General features: G+C 38.5%; 1 protein-coding gene across 3 annotated transcripts in view; it reads right to left on the bottom strand.

The window, feature by feature from the left end:
- bmpr1bb (bone morphogenetic protein receptor, type IBb) overlaps positions 1-14,958 on the bottom strand; it is a 51,940-nt gene that overhangs the window by 14,191 nt on the left and 22,791 nt on the right. Inside the window, exons 3-4 of one of the 3 annotated variants that reach the window (XM_008424250.2) lie at positions 11,724-11,832; positions 3,936-4,230 (exon numbers count right to left, since the gene is read on the bottom strand). In XM_008424250.2, coding sequence (XP_008422472.1) covers positions 3,936-4,026 — 91 coding nt within the window. In that variant the 5' untranslated portion in view covers positions 4,027-4,230; positions 11,724-11,832. Of the gene's footprint in view, positions 1-3,935; positions 4,231-4,315; positions 4,334-11,723; positions 11,833-14,958 lie in introns of those variants that run through there. The other 2 variants (XM_017307683.1, XM_008424251.2) reach the window with 2 other exon arrangements.

The raw sequence follows: 14,958 nt of genomic DNA, 5'->3' as shown, positions 1-14,958 counted from the left end.
TGACATGATCCACACTTTCAGTATTTGTAAATAACTCAAAATGCCCTGAGTGGACTCATGGCTTTGGTGGCCATTCTCATTTACCAAACAGCATGGATGAACAAAGAAAACAACAATAAGTACATAAAGAGACTAATATTTTCATTTCAGGTTGTATATATTAAGATTTTATGTTACTGTGGGGACATTTCAAGTTAGGTGGTCTGTGAGTGTCTGTTAAGTTGGTTAAGTGGTCCTCAGCTGGAAAACATTTGAGAAATTCTTTGTTAGTATGAATAATGTCTGACTTCTGTGTTGCTTTTGAGATCTTTATGGCTACTTTAAGATGCTAAACAGGTTTTATCTTAGTGATATCCTGATTTTACAAGCCAGTTATCAGAGAAGTTGTGTAACTGGTAAAATGCAACCAAAAAAGTGGTTATTTATTGTTAATTCACTGTTTACCAAGTACGGAGATTACATTTTGCATTAGGCCTGGTTGATTTGGAATGCTTTCCCACCCCCCAATACATTAAATACTTGAATGATTGCTTGTCCTATTTAATCGGATTATTTGTATGGTTACACATTTATGTTTGACACAAAAAGCTAAATCTAAATGGGGCACAAGAATTAATCCAACCTGGAGGTTCACAATGCAGATTTAGGAATGTTGCAAACATGAGCAAGTACAGAACAACCATGCAAAGCTTTTCCTTCAAGGCTAGACTGACTGCTGGAAAAGCACATCTGCACTAGGATCAGATTCTGTGCGAGGGGAACCATATTCACATCCTGACAGGAAGCAGCTCACAGAAGGCTGAAGGAGCCCAGTGCTGCTGAAGACCAACTGCTGCCGCGTTGCAATGCTGGACCTCTACGGCACGCTGCACTCTGACCTTGCTGCATAACACTAACTTCCACACGCATCTTCGAAAGGAAGTGTCAAAGTCACATAGTAATTTAAGAGAATCCCAACAACTGGTATGGAAAAGTTTGAATATTTGCTTTGGATTCAAGAGATTCAGTTGGAACCTCTGATGGTAGTCATCTACAGCCATCTAAATCTGAGCCCACCTGCAATTTGAATTCAAGATATATCCAGAACTAGAAACGTTTCCTCCTCATATTGTGGTCTTTAATGTGAAAAAAAAAAAAAAAACAAGACTGCTGTTTTATTTGCAAATAACACACTGATCATAGTTATCCCTTTCTCTTCCCTTGTGTATTTCCAGTCAGTGGAATCCACCGCATACATACAAACACACACAACACGCTCCTACAGATAAAGATATATTCAATGTGCCTCTAGATAGCAAAAGACGTTTTAAAACTGTGTGGAGAAAAAAAACACTTCACTTTTGTAAACAGGAGGTCTGTGAGTTTTGCTCATACATGTGATGTCAAGGATCAATGCAGGACAGTGGAGGAGATAAAGAAACCTGATCTTTTTTTGACATTTGCAGTTGCTGCTGGATTTAGTCAAGTAGCTACTAAGAAATCACCTGGAGACTGTAACAATTACATTTTCAGCTTGATTGGGTCTGACCAGTAACTGGGCGGTCCCAAACTTAAACATTTAAAAACAAAAAGGTGTGGAAAGCTGCTTTCAAGAAAAAAAAAAAAAATTGGAGCATGTCAGTTGATTCAGACTGAGGAGAAGCGGGTAAGAAGATACAGCAAATAATAAGGCAGCTGAATTGCAAAGTTTCTCTCTTTTATCCTCATGAGCTTTTACAACCTCCATCTGTTATAAACATGCTGGATTTGGAAGGGATGTGGCCTTTTGGGAATACCAGAGGAAAGGATCTACATTCACAAGGAAAACAAACCGAAACTGTTGTTTTAGTGATTTTTAGCTAACCATGCTAATTGCTTATATAAGCTGCAACAGAGAGTTTAAAATGTCAATTCCAAACATTTTGGCAAAGTTTTAAAACAGTGAAATCCTGTTAAACTGCAACTACTCTCACACACATGCAGTGTGACACGTAGTCTTCTCCTGACAGAGGTTTTTAAAACCACTCACAGGGGGAAGGCTTTCAAAATGCAATTTTATGTTTTTCTTTTCATTGGCGTGCTTAAAAAGAAATCACAATCAGATAAAATTGGCAGGTCAAAGCATCAACACTTGTAAGGGTTCATAACCAGCTGGTTTCCCCTTTACAAAATCCACACAGATTATCTCATAGCCTGACATTCTGAATGAGAGAAATGGATTTGAATAACATAATTTTAAAAAACTAAAGATGATACCAGGTTGGGGTAGCAAATGTTTTAGTTTTGTGCTGCACCACCTCTGAATGACTGGGCTGGCATTCATCTATTTTCAGTGAACCTCACCAGGTTACAGAAACAGGTGGCAAACTGACCTTGCTGCCCAGATTTATGGCAACCTCCCACATGTTTAGCTCATTAGGGTGACCTTTTGAAGATCGGATCACAAAGAAACATGGTGGAATCCAACTTTGCAAAGAAATCTAAGATCCTCAGCCCATGGTATTATTTGTTAGTCAGCAAAGGCAAAAATATAAGCCTCATCCTCCACTGGTTCCCATAGCTGTTGCTGGGAAAGTGGAAATCAATGTTTCTTTTGAGCTATTTTTTCCACACTCTTGATATATTTGGGTGGCTGTTGAGTTTCAGACCTAACTGAGAGTTTCAGCTCTTACTCCGGTCCATCCAGAAGAGATTGGGAGATTCTGTGAAGGAGCATTCATCAGCAGCTGAGGTATTTCTTGACCAACTGTGAAAGTTACATTTAGCTCAGAGCCACACCGTCAGTCCGGGATTTTACAGCTGGTCTTTAGTTTTGACACAATTTCAGCACAGAGAGCCTTTGTGCAAGCCGTGAATTTATGCTTATTGTAACATGCAGGTCAATATCACTATTTCCAACATTTTTCACCAACTTTATCTGAACCCTGCTGAGCTTCTATATCTGGAAGAGTCAACACAAAGAAGCTAATTGACACGTGAAGAAAACGTTGGAACTTGGATCATTAAAGAATATCAGAAGAATAAAATAAGATACAGCTCATTAAGTATGAAACATAATAGAAATGAAATTAAGTAAACAGAAAAGAATGAGATAAAAAGCATAAAAACAAGATTTTTTAAAATGTTTTGTGGATTTTAATCAACTTACACAAAGAACTGAACGAGAAAGCAGAGAGTCACAGGCCCAAATGTTCTAGTTCATCTTTTTATGGAAACGTCTATAAACATTTTGCGTTTGTTGGAACATGTGGAGCCCAAATGATAATTTTACGACCTGGCATGGAACTGTGTGAGCATCACTGCAAACAATAATCTTCTTCACTCGGGGGATTCACTCTTTTTTTTTCTTTTTTTTTTTGACTAATTAATGAATCTACAAAATGTCTGTACTTTGTAGTTCAAAACAAAGTTTCTCTAATGAACAATAAAAAAAAGGTATTGATTTATATGCAGGAGAAATTAATTCTATTGAAAATTTGAGTTTTATTGAATGTCAAGTACACATGATTTATGTTCGGATGGATATGTGGCTATAGAATACAAAATTCCAGAGCCCAATTTAGTCATTTTGAAAACATGATAATTTTCTCTTTTCAAGGGCAAAGAATCATTTTTAAGGTGTCATAAGCCTCTAGAGCACAATGACATATTGGCATTCAATGTATACCGAGTGTCCATCCTTAAATAATTAGAGGGGTTCCAATCATTTCTCTCAATGGAGTTTATCCCTCATCAATACCAGAAGGGAGAAATTGATAGATAACCTCCCAGAAGTAACAATCAACCTGTCGGCTCATTGTGATGTCAAGCAAAACAAGAGAAAACATGATCAGCATGATGAGTCTCACAAAAGAATGGATATCAAAGCTCAAAAAGAGAGCTACCTCATTCATAACAGTAATGGTGCAAGCATAAATACAGAGGAATTACAAGATGTTTTTCTGCGTGACGCTTACCATCAGAACCACAGCTCAGAGATGCAAGTCCAGCCACCAGAACAACAGCTTGCCAGGCCCGCTCTGCAGATAGCCACACCACCACAACCATCCTGCCAGCTCCGGCTTCCTCCCAAACCCAGAGGTGCTGCCTCCTGCTCAAGAAGGTCTGCTATTTTTTTTTTTTTTTAATCCTTTATGTGAAAAGGTTCGGGTCCTCTCCTTCTCTGCGTGTGACTCCCACTCTACTTCTCAGCACTCACAGGAACTTCTCACAGTTGCCTCGCAGCCTGCAGCAATCCTCCACACTGACAGCCTGGGAGAGACAGACATGGAGAAAGAAGATTGGGACAAAAGGGAAGGAGGGGGGAGAAGAGGGTGTTACTTCGCTGCTCTCTCACTGTGTTATTCGTCCAGCTCTGTGGCAGCTTCACAGCAGAGGCAACAGCTGAGTAGATCCACACATGTCCTCTCTGTTATTTCATACACACACAAATACATTGCAAACTAAAAAGGCAGATAAAATGAAAAGAAGCAGACGTAGCAAAAAGGAACTGAGCCATCGCCGTGAAGTTGACTACAAAATGAATGAAGCGTGAAACTCAGTTACAAATATAAAACCTTCCTGAAAGGACATGAAAACTTTATGTGGAACTAAGGACTTCAAAGAAAATGTGCAGAGGATCGGGTTTAATCCACTGGTATTAGTCCTGTGAGGCACAGAGAGTCTGACTGATGCCAAGAAGAAAGAGGCAGCTAAGACAAAATCCAGTTTAGAGCAGGTTCTCCAAAACTCTTCTGCTTCCACTTCGTAATATAACGGTGGAAGAGAGAGGGGGCCCAGATGGTCACTTGGTTACACAAGAATTACCTATTACCTAAGTTCATTAAATAGGGGTACAACACCATTATGACAAGGATACATTTTATTTGTATGAACACTTTTGTTTTTTGTGGCATTTCTGGCATTTATCATTATAATTATTTGTAATTCAAATTTTTGAAGTGGATTTCAAGACCACACATTTGTTCACCTAAATTTGTAACAACTGCCTGAAAGATAATTGTGCACTTTTTGTTTTCTGGTCTATTTGCAATTTAATTTGTTTACATTCCCATCCCCTGTCTTCATGTATAAAACATTATGTCCAATTTAGACCTCTCCCTCTGGGGAAACAGCTGGTTTTATTTTCAGTGGGTGTATTTTAGACAACAAGCATACAGTAACTTTTATTTCACTTAAACAGTATAACTAGGTAAGTCATCTGTTGCCAATAAATAGACAGGCGGGTTTCTTAATTTCTGTGCTATATTAAGGTCAGGTAATTTTATTTATATAGCACACTTTCAGCAACAAGGCAATTCTGTATCTACAGAAATCAGCTAAATGAGATTAGGTACACTGCAGTTGTAACTTTCTCCTAAATAAAAGTCAGAAAATTATAACTTTAGTCTGAAATTCCAATCTTATGCAATGAATGAAACAAAGGGATTTCAAGCTCTCATTGACCCTCGCTCATCTTAGTGTGACTATTGAACTAAAGCCACCCACAGATGTCTTTTGAACCCCAAATGCCGTGTATTAATCTGCACCCGAGTGTGCGATTTTATAGTTCATATGTGGGCTGAATCGTGTTAAGTTCTTCATACAGGCCAGTGAGGGGTGAAAATGCAACAGGGATCAGGCCGTCACACGTCAGGTGATTAGAGGCGATTAGAGCCAACACCCCCAGGCACAGCCTCGGCTTTGGCAAAGTCACACTAATCCAGCACCAGCAAGTAAAACTCAACCAAACTCTGGTAGAAACAGTAGAACCGCAGGCACAAATTCCAGCGGAGAACAATTTATGCATGCTACAAATTACAACAATGACCAAGTTGACAGATTGGATCAAGCTCCCAACAACAACCACACAAACCATAAACATGTTTTCTCCCTAGCAGCATTCTGAATCAAACTTTAAGAGGAAAACAAAACTGAAAAACGTGTTGATATGAGAATAAACCAACAACCACAATATGGGCGTCTCCACCCACCACCTGCCCCCTCTTACACACTGACTGGGTGGGAACTGCAGCCCCCAGGAGATACCTCTTCCTTCTGGAGCTCCACCAGTCCTGTAACTGTCACGTCTGATTTGTGCAGAGCCGTGTGCTACATATGATAAGTCAGCCTATTCTGGGGTCTCGGTGCATGGGGAGCGATGTGAACGGGTCAGTGCACTTCACACACTCTTCTGCGCTCCATCAAATGCCCAGCGTGGAGCTACTCCGGAGCGACAGCCCACTCGGCCCAGAGGCCGGGAACGGGAAAGTTCAGTGGAGTGGCCGGCTCTGCAGGTGGGGGTCACGCCACCACACAGAGGGGGGTTGCAAGTGGGACACGGCATTTGTGAGGCCTATTTTTAGGCAAATTACCGCTCCCCTGCCTATTTTCTTTGCCTCTAGTTAATGGTTAGAATTTAAACAGCAAAGCACATCTGTTGTCCCAAGATTAGTTAAAAAGTCTTCAAACTGGTTAATTTATGAAGGTGCTTTTCAAGATGATTAGTTGTGCTTTAATTTCTTCTTAGAGATAAAACACAAGCTTTCAATTATTTTGTAAAAAAGCCTTGAGAGTATCTAGATTGCAGATCAGGTGCAACAAAGAACACATTTAGTACCTGCAATTTGGGGTGTTTTACAAAACAATAAAGGAACACAACAACAAAAAAAACACATTGAAACAAATAATACATCAAACAAAAACTTTCTTTCAGCATCAAATAAAAATACAAAAATTCAAATAAACAGGAAAGACATGGGAGGCTTTCCACCTCCATACACCGTCTCTTATCTGTGAGGGCTTAGCAAATGTATAATTATTATTCTAAAGCTGATTCATTAATAAAGAGTTTAAAAAACACTGAAGTAGGGTTACTCAATTTGTAACTTTTTTCTTGCCCCAGAGATAATTTTCAGGCCAATTTATTATTGCAAAAGCCAAACAGAAATACTGTGCTGCAGCTGCGACGCACATTGAGGTGAACTATGTCTGCTGTAGACAAGAAAAATGTGTAAAATGCATTTTCATGGCCCTCAGTGCCTGGCTTTGAGCTATCAGAGCAGTTGTTGATGTATTACTTTGGCTCCTTCGCTTTGAGAGAAACAGGGAGGTCATTTTCAGTTTGTTCTGTCGATTATGTGCACTACAAATTCTAGCCTGTCACAGTAAAAGTTCAAATAATAACCCTTAACTGCTTAAAGAAGTCTATCTCCATTGCATAAGAAAAATATTTGCTTCTGAAACGGAGATGCTACATGAACACTTGCGCCGGTATTGAAATGCACCATGGAAATTTGTTAAGTTCTTAATTTCAGAAAGGACTTTAAAAGGGCAAACACATGTTCCATCACACAGCAAGAAAAATTAGATGGATGACTGAGAAAAGTCAGCGCTAACCTGTTAAACAAAAAGCCGTGGCGGGACACAGATGATGGAATTACCTTGTGCAGAGATGGAATGCGTATCATGAACAAAGTTTCAGATGGAGCTAAAGTGATCCTATGCTCTGTGAAATCTAGAGGACTTTCAGCAGCTCACAGTTAAATCTGCTGTCATTGACTCCTGAAGAGTAGATTATTAGCATGGCATCACAGCTGTCTAGATCGAATGGTTCAATGTGATCTTCATCATCCAACAGGATAAAGATCAGACTTTAGGTCTTAAACGTCAGAAAAAAAAAAAAAATCACAAAATAAGGAGCATTAAACTTGTCGTCGTAAATGGACAGATTCTGGCACATTGAGATCACTTGTTTTTGACAGATTACAAAAAGGCTTAGAGGCATTGATAGGATTCTAAACCTCAGTCATTGCTCAGGATGGAGGCCTTTAAAATGAAGACATGGTGCAATCAGCTGGTTTTCTTCATAGATAAAGGTCTGTTGAGGCTGTACTGTGTTACTACAGGACAGAAAAAAATTAGCTGTAATGTTCTGTAGCGTATTGCACTGCACTGTAAACCAGAGGTCAGCAGCCCTGGTCCTCAGTGCACGCTGTCCTGCATGTTTTAGGTGTTTCCCTGACTGCTGAACACCTAGTTTAAATGAATGGGTCATTAACAAGCTTTTGTAACAATTGCAGGCATGCAAAAAAAATAGGTAATGCAATCATTTGAGTCAGCTGTGTTGGAGTGGGGAAACATCTCAAACATGCGAGACGGACAGTGGGCCTTGGGGACCAGAGTTGGGGACCATTGCTGTGAAGTACTGCTCTTTCTGTGTTGCATTGAATTGAATTAGACTGAATTAATTTAGACTTGAATGTATATAATGAACAGAACCTGTCACAGAAAATGCTCGAGGAGAACCTTTATTAATTGAGTTTTTAAAAAAAATTAACTGAACTGTATTGATTAAAATGATGAAAACCTAATGCTTTAAATAATGAATACAAAAGTTCAAATTACATTTTGTTTCACCAGTACTGTGATGTTTGGGACATTTCCGGGGGATTTTTCCATATATAGTTGAAAACACACCCAGCTTTCCTTTCCAGCTATGCTGCACATTTAAACTAAACTGCTTCTCCTTTTTTTAGATGCAAGTCTGGCAAGAGAGAGTAAACATGTTCTTGATAATATGAGCGGTCTGGATGGACTAAACCAATAAAGGGGAAACAGTGTGCTGGATTACGATCCATTAACATTTCCTGTGGTTTTGACTAAACTACAAGTTGATGTTGTAAGCAGGACTAAAACTTTATTTTTAATTGAATGAATTTATGCAAGCACAATATCAAAACATAAAATTCCTGTAGGAATGAAGAAGAATGTAGCACCAAAGTGTAGCACCTTTATTAATTCTCTGTGTTTACTTGGAATTCAGCTGAATGAATATAAAAATATAAAAAATTAAAGCAGGAGTGCTGAGGAAAACTGTAGTTCATAGAGCCGTAGCTCCGAAGCCAAAGACACCAGCAGGGAAATCTACAGAACAACAATCCACTTGCTCACATGAGAAGACAGAGGTCCTGTTGAATATTCAAAATTCCCACAAAACAGGGCAAATCACTCAGCTGAGATTGATGCTTTGAAGTCGCCAAGAAAGCTGAGTGGGACGAAGATCACCATTCATGAAGAGTGAAAAGGCCGTCACAGCAAGCTTCCCCCTCCTCCCTCACCCTGTCTAAGTTTCGCCCTCAGTCTGACTCACTGACTCTTTCTGCACAAAGTCAAGACGTCATATCCAAAGAGACAAAACAAGAAATCACTGCTATTGGATTATTTTCTCTGCCAATATCAATGTTTAAAGATACAACTTGAGGAGTGATCCAGGACTTTGTCTAAACCCTACATATACAATTTAGAACCTGGTTGACAAGTGTTTCAGATCGAAAGGATTTGAGACAAGATCTGACCCGTCTAAGGAAAAGCAGCAATATTTTAAACTTTGTGTTGCAGACAGGATAATAGCACCATGTACAAACTTGAATTTATAGCGCTCTGATTTGCACGATGATAGACAAGGTGCACCCAGTAATTACATATGTGGCACACACAGAAATAAATTATGTATGCCAAGTTGTAAATGTCGGAGAATGTGATTCACATAAAAACGTCAATTCATACAGCCTCCAACAAGTTGAGTAAACTAAACTCTAACAGAAAGCGAGCTTATGATTATGCTTAAGCTTCCTTATTCATTGAAAATGATTCCACCTTAATCTCAAGTCAGTTTGATACTTTCTTTTTTTAAGTTTTTAGAAAATATTAAACTAAAACCAAGTGGAGGAGTTTAAAAACTTTTTGTTTACTGCTGACAAAGTAAAACAACAGCAAAAAAATCTTTATTAATTTTCTTGATTTTTGCTTAATACTGTATTCAGTATTAAATACTGAATGCATTCAGATACGTCGTGTGTGACTAACTTCAATTAAAACAAATTCCCGTCATTTTCCAAAAGATTTCTGTGAGATTTTTTCGTTAGGGTTATCTGCATTATAATCACATTTTATTTTATTTAAAAGTGAATAATTTGTGAGTTTTTCCCACATCTCTTCTTGATCGTGATTGATAAAAGTAGCAATTAAAAACATGTTTATTATTATGTCAAAAAATATAGCTTTGTCATGAGAATTAGCTTAAGCACTAATGTAATCAATTTATTAGGAGAACCCTTTATTATCTACTCTGCTAACAGTCAAAATTGCTAATCTCATGATCACGACAGTAGCAATACATGAGACCATTTCATTAAAACAGCCGTAACTCGACACAGACTTGCAGCTCAGACCTAAACAATGGGCACGACGACTACGAAACACTCACACAACGACCTCCATGTCAGCGCTTCAGAAATTCTCATTAATAAAGTGGCTTTCCTCGCTCCAGGCAAAACCAGCCAATGTTATTTCACCCTCTTTTTCTTGCTTCTGAACGGCTCTGTCATTGAGAGTTACTGGTCCATGCCTCACTGAGCTTCTACTAAATAAACCCTCTTGTTTTCATTGGTGGAGATGAATATCTATGAGTTTTGCCTCAGCTGATTTACTCAAAGCTCTGTTAACGTTTATTTTCTGCCCACTTTACTACACTAATACGGCATCAAGTATTTGAGTCTGTTTTGATTTTGCACAGACAGACTAACAGCTTGTAAAATCTCGTTGAAATAACAACAACAAGTAGAGAGGAGTCTAAGCTATTATAGCTTGTAACCATCAGTTACAAGCTGTATCGTGGTTTTAATCAATGAAAGAAACATTACAGTTGCATCACTCCATCACACTTTTGAAATTGCTTTAATGAAATGGCAGGAAGCGTTTGTTTTTTTTCTCTTCTTGTGTGGTGTGCAGAGTGCCCTTGTGTCCTTCACACCTTATAAACTAAACTTTTCCCCTTTCTAGAAAAAGACAAACTTGGCTGCTTCAACATTGTCACATGTACCAGAAAAATAAAGAGTTTTGCTTGGGACAGAGGCTCTGCCTTTAACTTACTTGCAGTTCTGAAAAAAGCAGAAGAGGATACCAGGCCTGTCAGTAAAACAGACCTTGCAATAGTCCCAGGTAAATTCACATCTTTACCTGGGAAAAGATCCGTACTTCCTTTTTTTTGTTTCAAATATTACCATTATATCTAGACCTTCTGTTTTGAAAGGAAGCAAATTTGTGACGATGTACTTATTAATCTCACTCTTGTTACTTTTTTTGTAAACTACGTAAATGGGATTAAAACTGTCCAAATCTCACCTATAATGCATTTAAATAAAATAGTAGACCCCCACGTACTCCCGGTTTAGTGTTTGAGGAAATTTTGTGTATTCGAAGATTTTTTTCATAAAATATTCCAGCTCAAAAAATCTGATATATTTGATTGTTTTCAGTAAATTGGTAAAAAAATAAAAATAATAAAAATGTGCTGCTTTAGATCCTAAAAAATATGTTTCTGACAGTAAGTCTTGAAGTGAGACTAGTGTAACCAAGTAATCCAGGTCTATTTATTAAATGGATTGCCTGCACTCTCAACACAGAAATCTTATTAAGCAGTGAGAACTGAAGATGTTTGATCATAAAGTGGATGTAATCCTCAAACTTGCCTTGTGGTATCCCATTGTAACACAGCGACTATGACATTCATACTGGGAGGTTGCACCACAACCCTCTATAAGAAGTGTTCATGCTTACTGGTGTGCAATAAAAAAAATGCATTTTTGTGTGTGAACAAGCATAAAAAAGCACTGTAACAACCAAATGACTAACCTTTAAGACAGAACATATTGTTTTTTTTTCTTTTCTGAATTACTTTAAGTAGATGGAGAGGTTTGACTTACTAAACTCGCGCATAAGCCAATGTGGAGAACATTACGCAGAGTCTGGCAAGTTGCAGAGAGGCTCCATTTGTGCGTGTCAAAAGTTCAAGCCCCCTTTCCGGTGCTCAACCTGCAAAAACAAAGAGTTTGCCTTATGTGAGCTATATGCCCCTGCACCACAAACAAGACTGATTGTTACAGAGTGACTCCACCTGTTTCTTACTCTAATTAGTCATGCTAGTCACTGAAGTGCTAAACCAGCAGGGATGGACTAAAACAGGATCAAAGGAATGAAACAAAGCCTTAAAAAAGTGTGGAATGTGCAAACATGTTAACTTGTGTGAGGAGAATGAGAGATGGACACAAAAATTAGACAAACATCAAGCAGACTGTTTAGAAATACAGTCTTCGTATCCAATCACACAAATGCTCCGACATTGATGAACGGCTGTGATGATTGGGGAAAAAAAAATTTAATGTCAAACTGCCACATTTCACACATAGGGATGGGTTGCTGGTGTCTATCTCAAACAGTTACTGGGCAGGTGGCAGGTTGCACCATGGACAGGTCGGCTCAATCACCGGACAGCATAGAGACAAAAAATCACGCACACAAACATTCAAATTCTAGCAATTTAGAGTAACCAATTAACCTGATACTCATGTTTTTGGACTGCAGCACCAGTGCATGGGAGGAACATGCAAACTCCATGCAGGAAGGATTTGAACCCAGGACCAGCAACAATGCCATCAGCTGCTCCATCATGCAGCTCATGTTGAAACATTTTCTGGAAAATAAAACCACTCTGCAAAAGTTCGGCTGGCGAGCTTTTACAGCTTGCCAGCAGAATAATGTAGTCAATGGAAAATTTTTTAGCACCTCTCAGCTATAATAATACTTTCAATCCTGTGGAGAACCATATAAATCAAAAGTAATGTCACATAAACAACCACACAATAAAGACTTCACAAGTACACAAGCAGGGCAATCTGCTGTAATGCCAGCACATTTGACATATCTATGAAAAAACATGTTATTTATAATGGCATCTGCACAGTGTAGCCATTCTCATACACTCCCCTCTTCTGGCTGTAGTGATGCATGAAGAGATGGATTCAGCCCAACCCTTGGAACAGCTACCGACTGTATTTATGCTCAGCTCTATGGACCGGTTGACACAGACAGGTGGGATTTAAGTGGCAAATTAACCACTCATAGATGCCCAGAATGAATCTGTCCATTAAGATCAACGCTCAAAACCTTTGTGATTAATGGTGTTTGGTCAGATTTCAGTTTTACTGCTTTATTATATAACAAGAAATGAATAGAAGGGGCTGGTGCACTGCCTCTTGTTGTAGTACCTGCTCTGTTTGATTGAGAGGGAATGCAGGGAGAGGAGTTGGTCGGGAGAGAGGGAGGGAGTCTTCTGTGCATATTTTCCATGTGTACCCACGCCTCTCCTTTAGCTGGTGCTGCTGAAAGCTCTTTTGTATGTCTGTGTGTAGTGTGAAGTCGAGGCACAGACCACAGACTGAGCAGTTACCAATAACATCTAAGTAATAATTCTGAGCTTACCTTAATAGCCGTTTTCATTGGAATTTTGCAAATGTAATGTAATATTTTTAAACTAATTTGCAGTTTCAGGACACAGCACTCTTTTTTATGTAAATGTTGCATCACAACAGAAAATCCCCTTTGCGCTTCTGAGAGATGAACTTAAAAAACTCATCGAGGAAAAAAAAAAATGTGGAGCACGGAGGAGAAATTATTTCACACACACACACACGAGGAGAAGTTATTATATCAATTTCACCATTTTGTAAAAACTGGCGTGTCTACAACGAGCCCTTGGGGTATTAGTGGTGGAATCATGAGTGGAGCGATAGTGCCATCAAGCACCAGTCAGAGCGTCTGACAGCCACTTAAAATAGTAAGTGAGGGTCACCGAGCACAAAGGAAGCCTTGTAGATACATTACAACATTGCATTTGCGACAGAGTTTAGCACGGTCATGTTTTTGGGTTTGAACGCTGTGAAGTGGAAAAATTAATACATACGTCTGCATTTTTATTTTCTTAGACATGTCTGTTTTATTTCCTTAGTAAGTATGCATGTAAGCAGTTTTCAAAGCACTCAGTGCAAAGAGCAGGTACATTTGAAAGGTCAGATAACGTAAGTGATAACCACAGAGTGCAAGAAAGGTTCAAAGTAGGCGTCTATGCATCAAGTTTTTTTTTTTTTTTTTACTTTCTATTACAGACTAAAGTTTTCCCCCTTGTGCTTACTTTTCCAATACATCTGTGTGTGTGTGTCAAGACAGGATGTGGTTTTGACTGAAATGTATAAGACTGTTATGCAACTGTACAGCGGGGTTCTTCTCTACTGGTCTCCCTCTGTGTCAGAGGCTTCAAACGCTTCAGGCCTTCAAAATAAAACATTCAAAGAAAAAGATTGACCCTTTTGTTAATAATTTCTATAGCAGCTGCCAGATGGTCGTATTATGGTTAGATGGTAATATTTGAGTTCCCTCATTTACTCATTAGTTCCAAATATCAGGCTGATGTGATATTCACATGTCCCATCCATATTCGAGTCATTTACCTCTCATTACTAGTCTACATGTGTACCATGTGTCGTTAACATGGATTTTTCCAAAGTGAGATTCTGAGAAGTTATTGGTAATAGTTGCATTATATGTAGAAGAAATGCGTCTTGTTGAAGAGTAAATAAATCCTCAAAGTGGTGAAAGGTTGACATGCTAATCAGACGTACACCACTTGCTTTAGCAAATTAAAATGACTCAAAATGAAATTTTTCATATCATTGGAATAATTAATAAATTTCATATACCAACAGTCAACTTCTCAAGAAACTTATTCGGGAGCTGATTTCATTAATGAAAAGTGTTCCTGTGTGGTTGAGTCTGCCAGTTATATTAATCTGCCAGATTCACCGTGTCTCACCAATCCACTCCAGCTTTGCCAAGAATGAAGTAAACCTTTAAATTTCAAATCATTCTGGCAGTCATGACATTTTGTCAGCAATACTGTGTTACTGTGCTCTTCAGATTACTGAGGTGTTTGAAAATAATACCTGCAGACACATAATCATCTGTTCTACCACATTAGGTGAGGTGGATTTAAACAAAGTACAGCTAGGCATTGCTCCAAATGTTTTTTTCTTTCTTGAAACTAAGAAAAAGATAAATGAGGAAAAGGTTACATTGATCCTGATAAAATCAAAGAAATTTATTTTA

Source organism: Poecilia reticulata, linkage group LG12 (assembly GCF_000633615.1).
Source record: "Poecilia reticulata strain Guanapo linkage group LG12, Guppy_female_1.0+MT, whole genome shotgun sequence".
Classification (NCBI taxonomy): domain Eukaryota; kingdom Metazoa; phylum Chordata; class Actinopteri; order Cyprinodontiformes; family Poeciliidae; genus Poecilia; species Poecilia reticulata.
Note: the sequence above shows the minus strand (reverse complement) of the source record. Positions and strands in the feature narration are given on the sequence as shown.